General features: G+C 41.6%; 1 protein-coding gene across 3 annotated transcripts in view; it reads right to left on the bottom strand.

Annotated features, from left to right (window-relative positions):
• The window catches only part of ALDH1A2 (aldehyde dehydrogenase 1 family member A2), a 75,195-nt gene that overhangs the window by 29,747 nt on the left and 30,324 nt on the right, over positions 1 to 15,124 (bottom strand). For all 3 annotated transcript variants that reach the window (XM_050967983.1, XM_050967982.1, XM_050967981.1), the window contains exons 2-6: positions 12,292 to 12,396; positions 11,931 to 12,071; positions 10,032 to 10,161; positions 3,673 to 3,734; positions 19 to 147 (exon numbers count right to left, since the gene is read on the bottom strand). In XM_050967983.1, coding sequence (XP_050823940.1) covers positions 19 to 147; positions 3,673 to 3,734; positions 10,032 to 10,161; positions 11,931 to 12,005 — 396 coding nt within the window. In that variant the 5' untranslated portion in view covers positions 12,006 to 12,071; positions 12,292 to 12,396. The remainder of the gene's footprint in view (positions 1 to 18; positions 148 to 3,672; positions 3,735 to 10,031; positions 10,162 to 11,930; positions 12,072 to 12,291; positions 12,397 to 15,124) is intronic.

Here is a 15,124-nt window from a genome sequence, read left to right as displayed (position 1 = left end):
CCTGTCAATTATTCTTACCTCCTTGATGAGGGCTCCCATATAAAGTGCACTGAGTGGTGTTTGCTCTGCTGGTTTAATAACTACTGTATTGCCACAGCACAGAGCTGGGGCAATCTTCCATGCAAACATCAGCAGGGGGAAGTTCCACTGTAGGAAAAAATAAAAGTTGATAGATGGAAAAATATTGCAGTGGTGCTTTGTTTTCAAGATGTCAAGCTGCTACCTCACAGATTTCTCAGGCTTATCCTCAACATAAATCTTTCCCAGCACAAAGCAAGGGTTTTTTTAATTACCACCATTAAGAAAGAGGCAACAGTGACCTTTCAGTTCTTCTTTCTCCTCTACTCAAAGAATTATAACCTCCGCCCCCTATCTTCTCAAAAAGAATTTTGGGTTATATGTCAATTTTTTTAATCAGAGCTTTTAATTTCATTGACTATTTTGCGATTGGCACCTCTTTCCACCCTCGCCCCCCCAGGACAAATACCTCCTGGCTCTGTGGTGTTCAGAAAGAACTATTTTGCATCAGTGCCAGAGATTTTTATATTATTTATAGCTAGATAGATTTCAAATCCTTGAATGCTTTTTAAGAAATCCATAACATTTCTAGGCAAACCCATACATAATTAACTGATGGGATTATAAGAAATAATTCCCCCCACATCTCTCCCAATATCTCTACAGTAGCACTCAGGTTTCAGAGTAGCAGCCGTGTTAATCTGTATCCGCAAAAAGAACAGGAGTCTGTATTGTCTATTTATTTACCGAGGAAGTTTTAACGTGTTTACAGATCATTGCCATGGAAATAGCAGAGACAAAAAGACAGTCAGCTATCTGTGTTGGTTTCATTGCAAGTTCTTGCTGAACAATTGGTATGAAACACACAAGAAAAATAGAGACAATAAATTGGTGCAGCCAGATTATCTGCTGGTGTAAATTTGTGCAACTCCATTGACTTCAACTGAAGGATTCCAATTTACCGCAGCAGAAAATATGGCCCATTATATTTATTTGCTGCACAAAATGGCTAGGATTTCATCTGGTAGCAATAATCAAAGGTATCGGACCTTCTGCATTTGGGCCTGATCCTGCAAACACTTATGCATGTAAGTTACTTTACTCACATGAGCAGTCCCGTTGATTTCATGTGAGTAAAGTTATTCACATCTGTGTTTGCAGCACTGAACTCATAGCTGTAACTATAATAATCTCACTTGGAAGAAAATAGAAATATCAGTCATGAAGAGTCAACCACTAGCTAGAAGGTGTTACTGCGTGATGCACATCAGCTGCCACTCTCATAGACCTCTCGCTAGCCCCTGGCAAGCTTGAAAAAATACACAAATGTCTTTCCTTCACCGAACACCCAATTTTTTCCCCCCTCAGTTGTTTATAAACTTTGGAGACAGAGTGATGTTTTAATTCCATCACCAGTATATAAGCCTGGGAGTGGAGACATTGGGCCAACAGTATGCTGACAGCCTGCACTTCTGTTGCCTCTTGCAGTAAAGCTCTGAAGAGTTTTATAGTGCAAAATGCGGCAGGGTGAAAATAGGCATCCCTACTTAGGAACCTTGCAAGGTCTTTCCTCATCCTTCTCCAGGAAGGTTTTGCTAGGTAAGACACTAAAAATCAATATAAATAAAGCTTCAACCTACATATCTGCATAAATCATATGTAATGAATTATGTGGAAATGGGTTTGGACTGTGCTGTTAGGGCCTAATTTACAACTGGATTCTGGCCTAGGACCTTTCTACCTACTGGATCTCTTCTCTCCTTGTGTCGTGATGCCACAGCTGTGATCAGCAGCAGCACCTGAGCTGGATCCCCCTTCATTTAAGAGAGGAGCTCAGCAATAGAGTGCTCTCCATGAGGGGATCTCAGGTCAGGGAGAAGTTCGCACCCTGGCCCCAAATGGCCCGGGTTTGTTAACATTCAGGGTATACTGCAGCATTCAAGGCTACAGTGGAGAGTAGGTTTTGATGGGGGTTAGATCTGGAGCAGGGAGGGAAGTTTTGTGTAGTGCTGGCTGTTCAGTTTTATTTTTGTAATACATTGCAGGTGCCTTGGATAAGGTTCCCTTTTATACTTTTGTGCAAATCTAAATAAAGTAAATAAATCCTGCATTCTTCAGGATCTTGGGCACCTCCAGCCAAGTGTTCAGTACCCGCAGCTTCCAGTGACTTCAGCAGAACTTGTCAGTTGAGGGCACTGAGCAGCTCCCAGGAAGGGCCCAGTGCCTTAGGAATGGGCGTTAAGGTTCCGATCCTGCAAACACCTACGCACACGCTTAAGTCTATTGCACAAGTCTATTGCCATTGAAGTCACTCATTCCACAGAGCAGCTCATGTGACTACAAGTTAAGAATATGTGTAGGCATTTGCAGGATAGGGGCTTAGACTATGAGCTCCTTCCCAGGGCCGGTTCCAGGCACCAGACCAACAAGCAGCTGCTTGGAGCGGCCAATGGTGAGGGGCGGCATGTCCAGGTCTTCGGCAGCAATTTGGTGGCGTGTCCCTCAGTCACCAGGGTGGCGTGTCCCTCAGTCCCTCAGTCTCGGAGGGAAGAACCAGCCGCCGAATTGCTGCCGAAGACTGAAGCGGCGGCAGTAGAGCTGCAGATCACTGCTTTTTTTTTTTTTGCTGCTTGGGGAGGCAAAAACCCTAGAGCTGGCCCTGCTCCTTCCCAAGGTGTTCATATAGAGTGCCAACCACAAGAGCCACCTCTTACAAAGAAATAGAATAGTAAATAGTAAGAGAAAAAAGGCCTTGACACTGTTAAAAATCATCTTTTGGGGTTTTCTCCTTTTTATTGGAATTGCTGCACATTACAAACACACCCTGGCTGCTCAGGGGCTTTTGGTAGACATGAATAAAACAAAAACCAACATCAACAAAAAATTCTTGATTAGTTCCCCAATGCTTTGTAAAGGAAAAGCTTCCGCACCATATTTTAATAGCTGTACATGAGCCTCCCATTGAAATTTCTCCCAGAAACCATTAACCAGTACTTTTGAAAAGAATGCTTATTCAATGAAGTTCCCATGCAATGTATCACAGGAGTTTGCCGAGGGTGCATACGGGGGGCGGGGGGAGGGGAGGAAGAGTATTGAATTTAATGAAATAATAAGTGTCCTTCTCTCTTGCAACAAATACAATAAACCCTTCATGTTTTTAATAATCTGCACAATGTTAACTGTAACGATGTGTCTTCTGGAGTTTCTTCTTTTCTAAAAGCTTTATAAAAAGAAACACCAGGAAAGAACAGAATTAAAATACATAACATTGTCCCAGGAACTTGGAGGAGTCTGTTAAATTGCAGTAAAAACTAACTAAATAAAAAATGACTGCCACAGCAAAGCATCAATTTTCCATAAGTTGTGCGAACATCCATAACCAATGACAGCATATTAACACTGTGTTTTGCTTTGCTTGTTTTAATCATGAGAATTCTATGACTTGAGAACTTAACTCCTAATACCAGAGCTAAAACCCTATTAGCGTGTTCAAATAAGCATTTGCAGAGAGACTGTTAAAGATATGTCAACAATATGAGCTCAGCTTCTTTTCGTAATGGAAAACACACATAGCTGAGGTCCATGTTTTATGTGTCTTTTAAAGAGAGCTGGTTCAAATGAAAATAAATACAAGGCACTAGCAGAGATACTCACAGGGATGATCTGTCCACACACTCCGATGGGTTCATGTCTTGTAAATGTAAAATAATCTCCATCTGAAACAGATGAGAATGGTTAGTCTCAAGAGCAGTTTGACTTGGCAGAACAAAAAAAAAAAAAGAGCAAGAGGAGAGCTTTAAGGATCAGCCTTTGATGGCAGTAAAAGAAATAAAGTAGTCACTGAAATATCTTTCGCGAGCTAGCGTGGGAAATCTGAAGCAACCCAATTGTTTGCACCACATGCAAAGATGACATGCTTGGTTCCTTGGGAGAGAGGAGGACAATCTGTGCACAAAGGGTATGTCTACACTGCAACTAGACAGCTGTGGCTGGCCTGGGCCAGTGGACTCAGGCTTGGCTTGGGCTAAGGGGCTGTTCGCTGCAGCATGAGCTCTGGGACCCTCCCACCTTGCTCCAGCCCAAACCCGAATGTCTACATTCCAGATAAACAGCCCCTTAGCCAGAGCTCAAATCAGCTGGCACTGGCACCTGCGGGCTTTTAAGTGCAGTGTAGACATACCCACAGAGGTTTTGGCAGTGGCCTCAAAGGAAGCCACTTACTTGCCTCCAGGCTGGAAGAAGAGAAGAAAAAATTAATCCTCTGAATCACTGAGGAAGAGCTCTGTGTGGTTTGAGAGCTTGTGTCTCTCTCACCCAACAGAAGTTGGTCCAATAAAAGAGATTATCTCACCCACCTTGTCTCTCTGAATCACCGACAATTATTTTTACAGCCTTGAAAACCAAGATGGCAAAACCCAAATGTGGTAGGTACCAGGCTTTAAAATGAGACCTGTGCCCAGCCTGGAGGTTTCATTTAGTGGTGGGGGCAGGCTCCTGAGCTAAATTACTACAGTGAAGGGGGTGAGCTGACTCACTTCAAGAAGTAAACAGAAATCTGAAAGCTCCCTGATCTGGGGTCTGATCTTTCTTCTCTGCCAACCTCTCACGTTGCCCTGGTTAGAGCTGTAGGTCTCTGAGTGGGTCTGTGTCTATAGGAACACACATGTATTTACAAATATAGGCATCTGATTATGCACCAGAATCACTTCAGCTAAATATGGGTAAGACTGGTGAGAAGTGTACCTAGGCTCAATCTCGGGGGGAAAAGGCGAAAATTAGAGCCCGGAATGATTTTGGGAACCTGCAGCAGACTTTGGTCCCATACATCTGGTAACAATAAATGGGCTAATCCAGAAAGTTTCCTGGTTTTAAACACAGGCTTCAGCTTAGCTTTGATTAGAAACAAAATTTTTTTAGTTTTACTTGTTTCTGTAAGTCTGTTTCATTTTGTGTAGGGGAAACATACCCATGAAGCACTACTGTACATTAATCAGCTGGGATTTGGCTTCAAAGTTTTCAAGAGACCAGAAACTGAATATTAGCTATAAAATAGTTATCAGCAGGTAATGTGCAGCAGAGGGAGACAAAAGAGGAAAAGGGTCACAGAGAGAGAGAGAGAGAGATTAATTGATAAGAGAGAGAGAGAAACAGAGTGTAACACAGAGAAGGAAGAAGAAAGATGGTTGATGAATCAATTTGGTCTGCTTGGCCTAGACAGAAGGAAAAGAACAGGAGGAACTATAGAGACTGGGTTATATTTCAAAACTTTCACAATGCTCTATTTAGAGCATATTTTTAAAAGAATCATAGAAGTGTGAGGTGAAAATACCAGCCTATGCTTGCTAACACCAAGATAAATTGATCCTAGGCAGAAAGCCTCTGACAATATAACAGTAACAGGGCAGTAGCACCATTTGTGTTTTGGCCATCCCTGTGTCATCATTATTGCACTACTTCATGGCCCATGAGGTAACGCTGCAATGAACCCAAACATGGTTGCGAAGTCATCCACATCATGGCTAATTCGATTGGACATAAAAGGCCCGTTCTTCCCTCACTCAGAGTCTTCTTCACATTGATCCCTCTCATGTTTGCATGGCTTCTGCCAGACTCCAGAATAACTGCCCATTTTTGACACCTACTTTAAATGTTGGTCATCCACGGACCTCACAATTCTGGTAAAATTATTGGGGATGTTTAATAACATTTCCTTCAGCCATCACTGCTGATTTCAAATTACCCAGAGGGTGAAAGTGAAGTTGGAAATGCCAAAGGTGCATCGCTAGGCTTCCTGGTGCACACCATAAAACAAGTTTTTGCAATGGTGGAATAACTAAGTTTGATGAAGTTAGTCATTTTAACTGAACAATGATAGTTAAAAAGCCGGAATCCCTTGTGCTCAGAAACTACACAGGCAACAATGAAACTTTTAAGTTTTAATATAAACTTATAAACCTCACAGTAATGAAAACACTGGTACTTTAAGATGGTGTGAAAATGTGATAATTCTCACTCACTCTCCCCAGTGCTCTCCTAGTAGCTGTCAGCAGGCAGGAGACTGCCAGAGTGAGGTCTGTATATCTGACACCTACACCGAAGTGACTGAAAGAAGATCCATCTATGCCAGGCACAAAGGTCTTGACTTTAATCTCTGCAGCACCTGAAACTTTCTGCAACTTCTTCAGGAGCGTGAGCTGTTGTCACTTGAGACAGCTTATGCTGAATCCCCATGGGAGGGCAAATCGGCTGTTCACTAGCTCTGGCCATCCCTCCTGAAGGACAAGCTTCCCACTGGGGTCTCCTTAAATCAGCAAAATTAGCCCTGGTGAATTAGCCCTGGTAGACAGGGCTCTGGTATGTTGTACTGCAGCCATTATTAGACATCTTTGTATGCATTATTAACCCATTACTCAGCAGAAAACACACAGATCTAGGTTTGGTGAGACTCTCCAGGGACAGCTGTGAGATCCAAAAGGATCATCCCTGTTAAACAATTTCATGACTTCTAACATAATTCAGGTGTTGAAAGATACTTTGTAAAGTTCCTGTGATTGTGACCGGCGTGAGGGAATGGCAACAGGATATGCATTCCACATCTAGGCCACTGATTCAAATCCAGTCCAGATTAGTAGTAAATGGAAGTTGTCACTGCCTGATGTCCTTTGAGAGCTGAAGTAGGTCACCCTCTAGGTCTCAGCTGACAAGCGTCTGTATCACGAAGTTCACCACCTCATTCATTATCAATCAACTTTGTAAGGAGTAAGCAAAGAAACTGGAGATCAAATGGGTGTGGTAATTGAGAGCCAAACTGAGTGCCCATTTACTTATGCTAGCAAACACCTACACAAGTCATCCCCTTGGTTTCAAATGGGACATATTGCAGGAGTGCATGTTCACCAGCAAGAATAAGAATTGCACATGGAGTAAGAAGGAAATGCAGAACCCTTAGAGTTGGTACCTCCAGATCAGGGTGGAGGCATATGGCAGGACAATGTGTGAAGCTTGCATTGTTGCAGTCCATACTGTAGCCATTTGGTAGGTAAGGGACTTCAGCCAGGCTGTTAATCTGACACCTCTCCTATTTTTTTCTACCAAATCATTAAGATAAATGCAGAAAAACAAACTGAATTTGTCTCTTTTTCAAATTGTATTAAAACAGGTTTAAAGAAAGAGCATGTTATTTTTTAAAAAATATATCCTCAGCTGGTGTAAATTGGCCTAGCTCACTGATGTTAACAGAGCCATCAGTTCACAGCAGCTGAGGATCTGGCCCAAAGATTTTTATTTTTTTAAATTTCCCAATTAGAAAATCATAATTATATTCAGGGATCTCTGCTTTGGTATTGGAACACCTTCCATAAGGGTAATTTACCAGATCTCTCACAGGAGTAAAACCATGTCCTGGGTATTTAGTTTTCACATATATGGTAATATGGCAGGTCTAATATGTAACCATATGGCTCTTATAGTGGCACATATAAAAATGGGAAACAGAGATGACAGATTCAGCCTTGGAAACACATTGTGTGACAGCCTGGATGTAACCAGAGCAGAATTGGTTCTATAACCTGTGATATGGCATATACTGTAGCTACAGCTACACTTTGGTCTGAAATAGCTTTATTAATCTAACAGTTTCTAGTCAGGGCCTGATTCTGCTGTCCTTGACATCAATAGGTTTTTGTAATAGGGAGCAAAGGGCAGGGTGGAGCCCTAACACTGAGACCAGAACAAATGTGACTCTAACGAACACTCTTCCTTCTTAGCCACCCCTATATCCAGTGCCTTCCTCCCTGTCTCTCCCTGGTCTGTAGTTGTTTTAAAGAAGAAAAACCTTGTCAAAAATAAACATCAGAGGACTGTAGGGTGTCTAATTCATTATCACATTTAATAGACAAGGGTGGGGGAAGAAATGTAATCATTTGGGGTTTTATTGTCATGTCTGATTTCCTTTGACAAGTTGACTGTAACTATGAAAACAGTCATCCCTGGATAACTCCAGCTTTAGGCTAGCATAACTAACTTTACACTGATGTAACTCTACTGACAGCCATGAGTTTACCAGAGTAACACAGGGGTGAATCAGATTCAGGGAGAAAATCCTTGCTAGCTTAAAAAGGCCAAATTGCACCCTCAGAAATTGAGATTTCACCCATTTGTGTCTGGAAAATCCCTCATTTGCACAAGGATATGGATACCAGTAATTGTGCAGGCCATTGTGGTTTGTATTTAGGGAGGCTTATTGAAAATGTGGCCTCGGGAACTCAGACCACTTCACTAACAAACTCAGTTTTACAGCTGCTTTCCTGCAGTGCTTTGGTTGTTTGTATTTTTAAAGACTGGAATAAACAGAGTATTTGTTCTCCCTAGTTGGGAATGCCTCTTACTCAACGACTTAAGTTCTGTATTCCTGCTGGGCTCATAAGTGAGGAGTAGGCATTCACTGACAAGGGAAGAAGGGATTAGGGAGCAGGAAATTTGCTGAATATATGAATCTATGGTGTGCTCTGCACTATTTCTTGTGTCAATTTTAAGTGAAAGCAGGACACACAGAATTTGGTGGCAATATTTTCTTTAATTCTTACTGAAGAGTTTTTACCCAATATTACAGTGACATTTCTTTAGTGAAAATACACTGACTCATAGACTTTAAGGCCACAAGGGACTGTCATGGATCATCTAGTCTGACCTACACATTGCAAGCCACAGAACCTAACCCACCTACTTCTGTCACAGACCCATAGCTTCTGGCTGAGTTACTGATGTCCTCAAATTGTGATTTAAAGATTTCAGGTTATAAAGGTTCCATCATTTACTCTAGTTCAAACCAGCAAGTGACTCATGCCCCATGCTGCAGAAGAAGGTGAAAGCTCCTAGGGTCCCCGCTAATCTGATTTTGGAGAAAATTCCTTCCCTACTCCAAATATGGTGATCAGTTAGACTCTGAGCATGTGAGTGAGACCCACCAGCCAGCTACCTGGGAAAGTATTCTCTGTAGTAACTCAGAGCCCTCCCCATCTAATGTCCCATCTCCAGCCACTGGAGATATTTGCTAATCGCAGTCATGGATGGGCCATAGCCCATTGTAAGCAATCTCATTGTAGACCATAGATTAGTATGCTTTCAAAAGAAAGTGGAAAGGGAGTGGGTTGTCAGCTAAAAATGAAAGCTAAGAAAACTCAGCTACATTTTCTTACCTCTTTACTAAAATAGAAGAGCAGAATAACGTCTCCCCACCACTTATACCCCAGCTTTTCTCCCACACACATTATTAACTACTGATCCCACTGCACCTCAGAAGGAAGCAGATACCATAAAAAAAAAGTATCTTGTATTTATGGACGTTTCACTCTAATGAAATTTCAAACTCTCACAAAGTATCTATTAATTTGGATCCAGTTTGAATAACAAGTAAAATGAGTTGGATAGTCACATCCTGGTGCATTAACTATTTAAACCACATAAATGAGCACAACTAAGGCTACAAGTTTGGAGAAGCAGGGGCAATAGGGGTGAAAAGTAAGGCGTAGCTTCAGTAGGAGAGCTACATGAAGGCTTATGCACAGAATTTGCCCAAATTATGCCTATATTTTCAAATGCATCAGGGTTCGTAATATCCATCTTGACAGTTATATTTATATTTAAATATAGCTATCAAAAGCTATCTGTAGTTTATTTCATGGTACACATACATAGGGGTCCAAACATTCCTTTGGATGTTCATGTGAAGCTTTCCATTGACTTTAATCACAGTAAGTGATCTAGTTATCCAGTCCATCCTACTGCCAGTTTAATACTGTACTCAACAGCATATTATCTAGTGCATTTTCCAATCTGATTTTAAGTAATCCAGTTGTAGGGCTTCCTCCACCTTCTACAAGAGATTATTCCATAATCTAACAGGTCTCAAGGGTGCTCCATTTTGCCCACGTGTTTGTGTAGATATTTAAATAAAATTTCGAAAAAGAATCATATTGCAGATAGAATTTGCTGCTTCTGTGAATTCTACTTACCCACAGGAATGGTCATTCCATGAATCTTGTCCGCCCAACCTGCATAATACCTCAGCGTTTTGATGACTCCCTGAAGATCTACATAGAAAGCCTGCAGAAAGGGTTTGCCACTATTCAGCGATTCCATGGTCTGGAGGACAAGAGCAAAGTAGCACATCAGGCTATGCAGACTGCAATACTCCAACCGCTCACGTAATGACACTACTGACAGACAAGTAGTAATGAGGATCAAACCAGGCTTCCCCCAACATCAGGAACTTCACAATAGCTGTTAAGACCCCTTTTTACTGCTACTGTTTGGGGGGGGGGGTTGTGGGGTGTGTGTGGCAATATTAGTAGGAACAAAGACTTCTCAAGAGTTGCATGGTAAAACTTTTGTTGAATATTTCAACTGATCTGAAACATACAGAATTTTTCTTGAAAAATTCTAGTAATTTTCAAAGCCCCTAAAATCCCTATGATTTTAAGAGTGTGAGAGTGTGTGTGTGGGTGTGTGTATGTGTGTACACTTAATAGTCACTTGTTTAGTTCAAATACATAAACACAACATTTCTTTAATCAGGATCCAAGATAAAAATGCCTGTCAAAGTAGGATCTGCTATGTTCATGATAACAGCTGAGAAGGGGCTCTTTGTAACTCTGCATTAACTATCTCACTTCGTAGAGAGAAGACTTGATGTATTCCTCTTTATATAATTGATGTGAATATAAAATTTTCTGTAACTGGTTGCCAAGACCCCTGTTGAGGCCTGGGATATCTATAGTGTACAGCCAGCTTATTTATTACCATCAAATAAACAAGCTCTCCCCTAGGGAAGATCATAATTTAACAAGCTAAGGGCCTTATTTTAATTCAATTTTCCCATTGATAACAGTATCTTATTAGGCATCCTCTTAAGGGTCCCTAAGATTGTTTAGTGAAAAGAATCCAATAAAATTTCCTTAGATGTTGAGTAGCTTAACTAACTTTCAACTGTTAGCATTATCTAACAGAAATTGTTATGAATGGGTACAGTGGAGATAAGATAGCAGGTGGAACACATGACAAGGTACAGACCATAAATGTAATTTGTATACAGAAGAGTAGGGGCCTAATTCTGCACTGACTTACATCCCAAACTGAAGTCAGCAGCATTGCCTGTGATGCAAATCAGCAAAGAATTTGGCTCTAGACATACAAATCAAATGACAGGCACAGTAAGCTTGGTTTGTTGTCCACTTCCTTTTCCCCATGGCGATTTTACAGCATACATTGGTGGTAACATGATTTAAGTGTTGATAAAGCTGGAATTAAGATGTTCACCAGCTAAGTTCCAAAGCACTTGACATGCAGAAAATGACATTAACAATGCTGCAATTTATAAGCTTAATGTATATGCTAAATAGCATAATTTCTAAACTGCATTACTGGTTCACTACTGCATAGCATTTCACCTCTCCTTTTATTAATTATTACCACACAATTGGATTTATGCATTTTTCCATTTTTTTATTTTAGAACATAACACAAAGTTACAAATACACATGTAATCCACACACTTCCTGGATGTGGTGTTCTGTCCCATCTAGTGGCACTGAGACCACTTAAAGAGAGAGAGTTAAATTAGTTTGCTCTATAGGCTGAGCTAACAGCCAAAGTTACTTTTTAGCTCATGCAGTAGAGGCTCATGCACTAAACTCCAGAGGTCCCAGGTTCGATCCTGTCCGCTGATGACTGGGGTCTGTCAGCATTACACACACACACACAGCCTGATCCAAAGCCCATTTAAGTCAATAGAAAACCTGTTCAGACATACTACCAATCTGACACCAATGTCACTCACATCTATGAACTTATTTGCTCCCAGAATATAAAGTTCAGACACAAAACAACTTTTGATTTCCCCCTACACCACTTACAGCTAGAATTGCCCTGTCTCTTTCAACCAAGTCCGCGAGTTTATCCAAGAGACGGCCTCTTTCCGATGCATCCATTCTCCTCCACACTGAGCCTAGAGAGAAAGCAAGGCGAGCTGCCCTCACTGCTTTGTCCGTATCAACCTGTTGAGAAGGAAGGAACAATAAAGCCCTGAGGTAAATACTGACAGAGTATTAGTTGGTATCTGAAGTTTCCGAACAGACAATATACCATAATCATACTATGGGGGCAGGGGTTAATAAAAGATTGGTCTATCATCAGTGGGGATTCTGGAGTGGACTAGTAAGAGGTATAGGTTTTGGTCTAGTGTACACTTGTAACCATATCACAGGGATACTTTACCTTGTCAGCTTCCTGGATCTCACAGATCTGCTCTCCTGTCGATGGATTATACACTGGGAATATGTTCCCACTCTCAGAATTTTGCCACTCATTATTTATGAAAATCTAAAAATGGGAGGAAGAAGAAAAGGCACTTTAAAGCTTTGAATCATTCTGTAGGTACCAGTCATTTAGCAAGTAGCATTTTATTCATATGAGAACCTCACTGAAGTCACAGTAAAGTAATCAATAAAGGTCTGCAGACTCTGGCACCAAACTGCTGAACTCATTTCTGCTTTACAATGTTCTAAAGTTAATATGAAGGGCCTGATCCTGCTGTCACTGAAGTAAGGGGCCCTAAGGCCTAGATCCTCCAAAGGTATGTCGGCTCCTACCTTCCACTGATTTAATGGGAAGTTAGGAGTTTAAATACCTGGGAGGATCTGGGCCTAAGTGGCATGGTTGAAATTGAAATTTGAGTCACCCACAGTACAAAAACAATCACATATCATCAATTTATGGTAGCAAAACCTTGAAACTATCAGGACTAAGGCAAGTATCTCAGCAAGTAAATGTTTTGTCACTGAAATAACCCAGTCAATATTAAGTCATCGCAAACACCACAATTCTCCAAGAGACAGTGAGTTGATTATGACTAAACTGAAAAGTCGTAAAACAGAATTAAATATCTGCACAGAACAATGGAAATTACTGTTAAGTCCTGTTAGTGATGATATCATCTTAATTGTCATGGGCAAATCAAATGTAGATTCTAATTCTGCCAATCAGTGGCTATTTTGGCAAAGGTTTGTTACTGCGGGACTTTGTGTTGGTAACTACATAGTAGGAGGTCCAAATTTCAACTGCATGACTTTGGAGAAAACAATACAAATTTTTATTAGAAAATTTGAAATGCCCTCTTTCAATAAGTCACTCTAGGGGAAAGTCCTGGCCTCAGTGAAGTCAATAGAAGTTTTGCCATTGACTTCAGTGGACACAGGAGTTCACCCTTAGACTGGAGAGACAGGATTAAACTTCATAGCCCGTTTCCTGCAAGGTAGTTTAAATTGTGTTTATAGGGTAGGCCCCTTTTTCTGGTTAAAGCACAGAAAGCCCCTTATGGGACCTTTAATCTTGCAAGAAGCTGAGTGACCCTTTGAGTCAATGGGAGTTGAGGAAGCTCACTGCACACAGGGACCAAGCCTGCAAAGTGTTAAACGTCCATCCACTTCACCAGGAGGCCTTTGATACCATGACCGATGAGGCATATGCTGTACAGAGCCATCTCTAAGCCCTGGTCTACACTGGGAGGGGTGGGGGAAGATTGATCTAAGTTATGCAACTTAAGCTACGTGAATAACGTAGCTGAAGTCGACATACTTAGATCGACTTACCGTGGTGTCTTCACTGTGGTGAGTCAATCGTTGCTACTCCCCCATCAACTCTGTTTGAGCCTCTCTTGGCACTGGAGTACAGGAGTCGACGGGAGAGGGCTCGGGGGTTGATTTATCACATCTAGACTAGACACGATAAATCTATTCCCGCTGGATTGATCATTGCCCACCAATCTGGCGGATACTGTAGACATACCCTAAATTGTAGATATCACTACTCTACTGTTTATGGCTTATATTAAGATTTTTTAATGACAAGTGATTTTTCTGGTATGCTGGATGACAACAATGTGGGTGGCCGTTACACAATGGCACAAGGAGCTTCTCATCCCATATAAAGAGCCAATCAGAATTGCTTCATTCCTCTGGCTCTGAGGCCCAGTCCACCCAAAAGGGGATGAGGAGAGCTAGCCCACGGAGCGGGAAAGGCAGGCAGATAGGAGTATGTTGCACAGCTGAAGATAGGATTTCTGCACCCCAGGTATGGCGTGAGCACATATCGCAGTTTACTCAGTGTTGTATGCACCTTGTACACGCTAACCATGAGTAAGGCACTCAGGATTGGCCCTTTCATTCATAACACCAGGAACGATCTATGTTACTCAGAGAATATCTGAACATTTGTTTTAATGTAGAAATATGCAGAGTTCAAAATATGTGGGTCATAATAGTTTGCTGCTGGTAGACTGTAATGTGGCTGTCTCTGTTACTGCTGTTCCCACCACTCAAAATACAAAAATTCAATGGCAACTTGGGCACTGACATTGGGTGGAAGCCATAAGTTTACATGAGTTTTCAGTGTGAACCCTTCTTCACTTGAAAACAGCCCATTTTCACTAAGAAAATCCACATCCCTCCATGAAATTCTTCATGAAACCTAGCCCATTTTCACTGGAAAAATACATAGACTCATAGACTCATAGACTCTAGGACTGGAAGGGACCTCAAGAGGTCATCGAGTCCAGTCCCCTGCCCTCATGGACATTCACTCACAGAACATGGTTAAGAGAGATGGCCAAGGGCCTGACTTCCCTGACAACTGATGTGCCTGGATGATGGAGCCGCACAAACAGCTAAAAGAAAATTTAGAGAAAAATCTGGTGTGACAAACCCATCGCCTTATTTATCATGGGATGGCTCTGGAGGCAGGAGGCAGACAGTTATACTTTGCGACTTCCAGTTCCTCTGCTTCATTGGCCAGGGAGTTGATTTAGATCTCATGGTCACATTTTGCCATGGCCTGGAAAATGCCTTTCTGACGTTTCTGTTCTCAAACATTTCCCAGCTTATATGCTTCTGCTTTTTTCACTGATATATCAAAGTCCTCTTCAGAAAGTCCAGGTTTCTTGCATGACCATCTGAAACCAATTGTTCCAGCTATGGCATGTGACATAGCATTATGTATACCCAGGCCTGGCTCTAGGCACCAGCAAACCAACCATGTTCTTGGGGTGGCACAT

The sequence above is a fragment of the Gopherus flavomarginatus genome, chromosome 9 (assembly GCF_025201925.1).
Source record: "Gopherus flavomarginatus isolate rGopFla2 chromosome 9, rGopFla2.mat.asm, whole genome shotgun sequence".
Classification (NCBI taxonomy): Eukaryota; Metazoa; Chordata; order Testudines; family Testudinidae; genus Gopherus; species Gopherus flavomarginatus.
Note: the sequence above shows the minus strand (reverse complement) of the source record. Positions and strands in the feature narration are given on the sequence as shown.